The following is a 6,000-nucleotide window of genomic DNA, read 5'->3' on the forward strand; positions in this document are numbered from 1 at the left end:
AATTATTGATGGAGAGAACAACACGATTTTAAGTATTTTGGGCACACTTTTTTGTTGATTTAGAGGCTTTTGATGTGGATCTGGCCGTGGAGCAGCTTAAATAGATTACTCACTGTGTCAGAGTTTTTGGGAAGCTATAACAACCATTTATAGTTGAGAGTTTTTAAGGGTAGTTTATGAAGTCTCAATCAACAATTTCTATTTGAGATTGTCAACCTTATTGAAGACGAACAGTAGGCAACTCCCACAAGGATGAGACACACTTGCATAGGAGAGAGTTGCAAATCCACTCCAAATTAAGGCTGGTGATAAGACTTCTCAACACTAACTACGACGTAGGAGGTCCCATGTGTGCTATTGTGGCGTATTCTGGTGCCAATATTATAGACATCACCATTAATGATTATCAAATGGAACATGCTCGAAGTCATAACAAGAAGGTTGGCCTGGACGGACTTTGTTAGGTGGTGTGCGGAAACTTCCTTTGCATGCCTTTTAATGACGAGTCTTTTGACGGTGTATACTTTCTTGAAAAGCCATGGAACCAGCTCAACCTTTTTGACAAAGTAGATTTACCATTACTAGCCACTTTTAGTTGTTAACAATGTTGAAGAGTGTAGTAGTCAAACTTTTATTATAGATATTGTGTTATAGTCCAAAAGTCTAGTAAAAATATTGTATATTTTCAAATTCAAGGTGTGTCATTTTGTTTAGAATAGAGTCTATTTAGGAGTCATCATTTGTCACAAAAAAAGGGGGTAATATTATTTTAATTGTATTTGGGTGCACTCTCACTTGTACACGACATCCAATTTGTGGGGAGGCATTCTAAAATTGAGCTCCAAAGTCAAATTTTCTAAGTAGCAAGTCCACTGGAGGTTGGAGGCACATGAAGTTGGAGGACATTCAACAACCTCTCGTCAATCACTAGTGACAGGGTTGTGAAATTGCATTAGTGACAAAACTATTTGTGCCAAAACAACTAAAGCCAAGATCATTTTTCAGGTGGCAACGGCAACTGTCTCATATCATTTGCGATCAAAGTGGCAATGATCTATAATGGTGGTTGCATACGTGACAACAAGGGCTTGGTTTTCAAGATTTTTATGTAAATAATTGGATGTGTTTGTCCCCAATCACTATTGTTGGTTGTTAGTGAGTGGATGTGTTTGTCCCCATTCACAAGATGATGTAAATGATTAGATGTGTTAGTCCCCAATCACAAGAGTTGGTAATTATGGTTGGATGTGTTTGTCCCCATTCATAATTTTTGTGAGCAAATGTGTGTGTCCCTATTCATAACCTTGATGTTGGATGGATGTGTTTGCCCCTATCCAAACTTGATGTAAGACCTTGGATAGATGAGTTAGTCCCTATCCTTGGTTCCATGGGTAGATGTGTTTGTCCCTATCCTTGGATGAAAGTACACTGAGCATAGTAAGGCTAGTTCCAGTATTGCCTGTCACGAGTAGATGTGTATGTCTCGACTCATATCATATGATGAACTACTAAAAGTGGCCATCATGTAATGTTGGTCCACTCTCCCCATTTGGAGAACGATGCAATATAGGGCGGTGTTAGGAATATTGCATCATAGGATGCATAAAATAAGTATAATATTATGTGATATGTTGAAACAAAAGTGAGTTATAGTAACAACTCACGTAGCTATTCTAGGTGTCATAGTAAATGGATGTTATTATATAATGAGTTGTTTTCATTGTATTTAGATAAGTCATTTAGAGAGTTTCATATAATGTAGAATCTAAAAAATCCTATAAATATGTATTGAATAAAATGTGGAAAATGAGAAGCACGTATTATTTTGTGTTGAATTATTTGCAGATTCATTGATCAGATTTTCTCTCAAATTCAGAGCCATTCAAAACGTATTGTGTGGCAACAATGAAGAGATTTTTGCAAATCTTTTCTTCAAATGCCCCTCCTTGAGTATTTGGGGGCAATGGTGGCAACGATGGAGCCAGCCTCTCATTCATGCTACTTTTTTATTTCAAGTCTAGGCTACTGTGTTTTGTCCTCTTGCATAGTCTTATTTCCTTGTGGTTTCCTAGGATCTTGGTCCTATTTTTATTCTTTGGCAAATTTGGTTAGAGTAGATTCGTTGGATCTTCCAATATCAAAGTCTCATTATGCAAGTTCGGCAGAAGATTATGGATTTGATCAAAGAAATTATTGCTATCAATTGTTCTTTTGAGGGGTCCCTATATCCTTTGAATTCTCTTCTTTCAACTCGCTTGGAGCTTTCAGCTTTTCAATTTCTATCTGGATTCAAGTCAAAGCCTTCTAGGAAGATGAATAGGGATGGTGAGTGGTGTCCTCCCCTTCTGAGTTTTTCAAAAGTAACATTAATGGCTCTTCTAAAGGTAACTTGGGTGCTGTTGGGATCAGAGAGGTTGGCCATGTTAGTTTTAGGATCAGACTGATAAATTAGAATCACACAAATGATAGCACTGACATAAAACCAAATAATGAACACTAGAAACACCAACATACCCTGGGAAAACCTCCCTCTTTGAGGTGAAAAATCAAGCTATAAATCTCAGATCTTATTATGCAATAGTTAGTCAGTATCTTTACAATTTGGCTTCAACACTTGAAGCATTTAGAACAGCAGTATATGCACAATAGTATAATGAAACCAAACTAGGGCACGCATAGCAGAATAATGAACTTATCTGCAGTATACTTGAATGCTAATCAAGGAAGACAGTTTGATGACCATTTGCTGATCATTGACACCATTCGCTGATCAAAGGAGACAATTCGCTGACTATAAATGAAGTTCGCTCCTCCAAAGTCAGTTCGCTGTTATTGAAGATGGATTCGCTGATCTTGAAGTATATTCACTGTCCTTTGGGAATAGTTCGCTGCCCTTCTGAAGGAATGTATTTTGCCGATGCTCTGCTGAAGGAGTTCACAGAGTACTTAGATGACTTGCAGGTTGATGTGCAGAGGTAAGTCGCACATTAGAGAGATAGATGATTCGTTGATCCTTATGATGCAATTTGCTGTCCCTGTGGTTATGTTCGCTGACTGGATAATTTCGCTGCTGATCAAGAATGTAATTCGCATGTTGTGTTTATTGATTATGCCATGCAAATGACTTGCTTATATACTTGACTTGAGGTGTCAAGTCTCAAGTTGGCCTGCCTTATTAATTATATAATAATATTATGTATACCGCTCAAATAGGTTTTGACCTATTAAGACGTTATTGCTTGTTTGCCTTTACCACCCATTTGGGGCTCACATTAGGAGTACACATTATGTTTAGGTCCTGGCCCAATTACAATAAGTTGTTTACAATAAGATTGCCATTTGACAACATTTAAATGTCAATCCGAACTAGCTATTATTTCAACAGGCCATGCTAGTTATGGGATGATGATTTTTGTTTTTTCTTATGCTAAGGGCATTAGCACTAATAACTTAATGAAAGCCTAGATGATTCTTGTGGCTCTTCAGAAAGCTTGTGAGTTGGGTTGGAAGAAGGTATTTATGAATTTAACCCCTTGATCTCGGTTTCTGTTTTCAGGCTAGCTTCTTTTGTAACAAATCCTTCAGCTCACTCCAAATTTTGAGGCTATCTCTTTTGTTCATACGCCCAGGGGGGAAGGGAATGCTGTAACAGATTGTCTTGCTAAATGGACTTCAAAGGATATAATAACTGGCATGCTTGTTAGTTGGGGTCTTTACCATCTGATAAATCTTTGCGGCATATTCATAATGATCGGACTAGAGAGGAATAAGGGGTTTCAATCCTTCAAAGAGTATGGCAGTCATTTAATTTATTCTATTTTTTATTGGGAACATGATAGTGGCAAACCTCCTTGGGTTTTCCCTCTTCTTGCTTCAGCAAGGGCTCTTGCCATTTGGAGATCTCAATGATGTAAAATGTGATTTCTTTCTGTTGTTTATACAAATCTCTTTTTTGCTATTTTAAAAAAGGATCCTTGTACAATATTTCATGCTACAAAAACAAATGCTCGTAGGAAAAGTAAGAGCAAAGATTTCCACATCCTCGTAAATGGAAAATAGGAAAATGTTCCCTTTGATAGCAGGATGTAGCACACTCCACTTCCGAGAACACAGAAAGCTGAACAGCATATGCTACTAAGGTTTTGTACACACAAGATATATCAATAGGATAGGGAGTCCGGGTTAACATTTGTTGAGGATGACATAAGTAACCCAGAGATTGAAGACCTTGAACAGACAGAAACCTTGCAGGATAGATGTTGTAACTGTAGAAATTTGTGCTTCACTAAGTCCTCTTTAGAGAAGAACATGGAATGATGGGGAGGGGTAAAGGAGTGCTTAGAAGTTGCCTCAAAACCTAAGTATTAAAGTTTGCCTACTATTCGATGCAATAATATTTTCACACTTTAACCAAAAAGGTCCGCCAACAATTTGACTTAATAATTCTCCACTCTTTCAATTTGCTGGACTCAACCTCAAGGGGCTGGCAGCCTGACAGATGAAATGGAAAGCCTCTCTCAAAAAGACTGAAAATAAAAATAAAAACTTCAAATAGACTTGACGTATAGGGCAATTGTGCCAGAATTGTCTTCCGCGGTATGCATTGAAAGAGTCTCTTAAAATGTGCAAATCCATCATGATAAACATTTCCGTTCACCAATGCCACAACCATTCCAAGTAATGCAATTATTTCATTTTTTTAAAGTTAGGGCTTATAGTACCTGCGATATTGTATAGTGTGCAGCAGGGTGATCCCGAACATACATTCTATGCACATCGGTGGGGGGCATCAGAAGAAAATGTTTCTGTCCCGAGACAACCGCGTAGAGATTCTCATAGTGATCCTTGTGAAATGACGTGGTGGCTCTCTCGTTCCCTATCCACAAATTGACCGCATCGGGTTTCGTACCCAACGCCTCCGTGGCCCAAGGTATATCTTCCTCCACATCACCTGCCAACAAACTGTACTCCGAGAAGAAACAGCCGTTCTGTTCCTGCGCGTAGGCCACTCCCCTCTCCCCGAGTTTCGAACCCGCAATGTACTGCAGCGCCTCGGGGAAGGGCATGCGCTCGACGTACGCTGATACGAAGCAACTAGGCCATTCATTGTTATTGTGTTGATCAGGATTTTTCTCGAGGGAATCAGCTCGGCCATCTGGAGTGAAGTGAAGACTTACTGTTTGGTGTTGCAAGAGGGAAGATAGATAATGGTTGCTCCATTTGCTCAGGGCGGGCCAGTGATGAAGTGAGTCCGTGATTATGCAAGGCTTGTTGGGCATCACATAATCTCTGAGGAAATGAAGGGGAGACAGTGGTCCGTGCACGCGCTCCACCTGGGAACCTGCCCCGAGAGACAGGTCTCTAACCTCCTCCCATAGCTTTCCTAGGGCAAATCCTTCTCCTTCCTCTCTGGGAATGACGTTTTCGTTGCCTCGGTTGTATTTCTGATGGAGACCTGAATTGATGGCCTCTGCCATTTGGGAAAAAACGGGCCTCCTTGATGTAGGTATACATAGGGAGGAAAGGAAGTTTGGAATATTGCTCAATTCTTTTTATGAAAATATTAGTTTTTAGTTAGATCAATGGGTAATGAGAATTTTAAATATTGCAACAACATTATTGAAAATATTTTTGACGTTCAATGATTTTTTTAATTATGATTTTTTTTTAATTAATTTTGTAATTAATTGTTGTGTAAATTATTAGTGTAATGTATTGTGTAGTACATGAGGTCGATTGATAGGAAATTTTATGAATGGGGTTGTTTTTGTAGCAAAAGTTTTAATGGAGAAGTGATAGCTTAAAATCAACTATGCATCCACTTACAAGGATCCAAACATGATTGACTCAAAACCATTGAATGAGGAAGATAATTAGTCTCCATTATCAATAAGGTCATTTTATGTTTGCAATAGGGAGAGAGAGGGGGGGAGAGAGGGGGGACAGGGAGATAGATATAGGGGTAGGGATAGAGAGGAAGATAGAGATAAATATAGAAAG

At 38.8% G+C, this 6,000-nt stretch overlaps 1 protein-coding gene across 9 annotated transcripts in view; it reads right to left on the bottom strand.

Moving 5' to 3' along the window:
• The window catches only part of LOC131055291 (lysine-specific demethylase JMJ32), a 65,727-nt gene extending 60,217 nt beyond the window's left edge, over positions 1 to 5,510 (bottom strand). For 7 of the 9 annotated variants that reach the window (XM_057989814.2, XM_057989825.2, XM_057989817.2 and 4 more), the window contains exon 1: positions 4,722 to 5,509. In XM_057989814.2, coding sequence (XP_057845797.1) covers positions 4,722 to 5,477 — 756 coding nt within the window. In that variant the 5' untranslated portion in view covers positions 5,478 to 5,509. Of the gene's footprint in view, positions 1 to 4,721 lie in introns of all 9 variants that reach the window. The other 2 variants (XM_059216799.1, XM_057989815.2) reach the window with 2 other exon arrangements.
• Between the last annotated feature and the right edge of the window lie 490 nt (positions 5,511 to 6,000).

The sequence above is a fragment of the Cryptomeria japonica genome, chromosome 2 (genome assembly GCF_030272615.1).
Source record: "Cryptomeria japonica chromosome 2, Sugi_1.0, whole genome shotgun sequence".
NCBI lineage: Eukaryota > Viridiplantae > Streptophyta > Pinopsida > Cupressales > Cupressaceae > Cryptomeria > Cryptomeria japonica.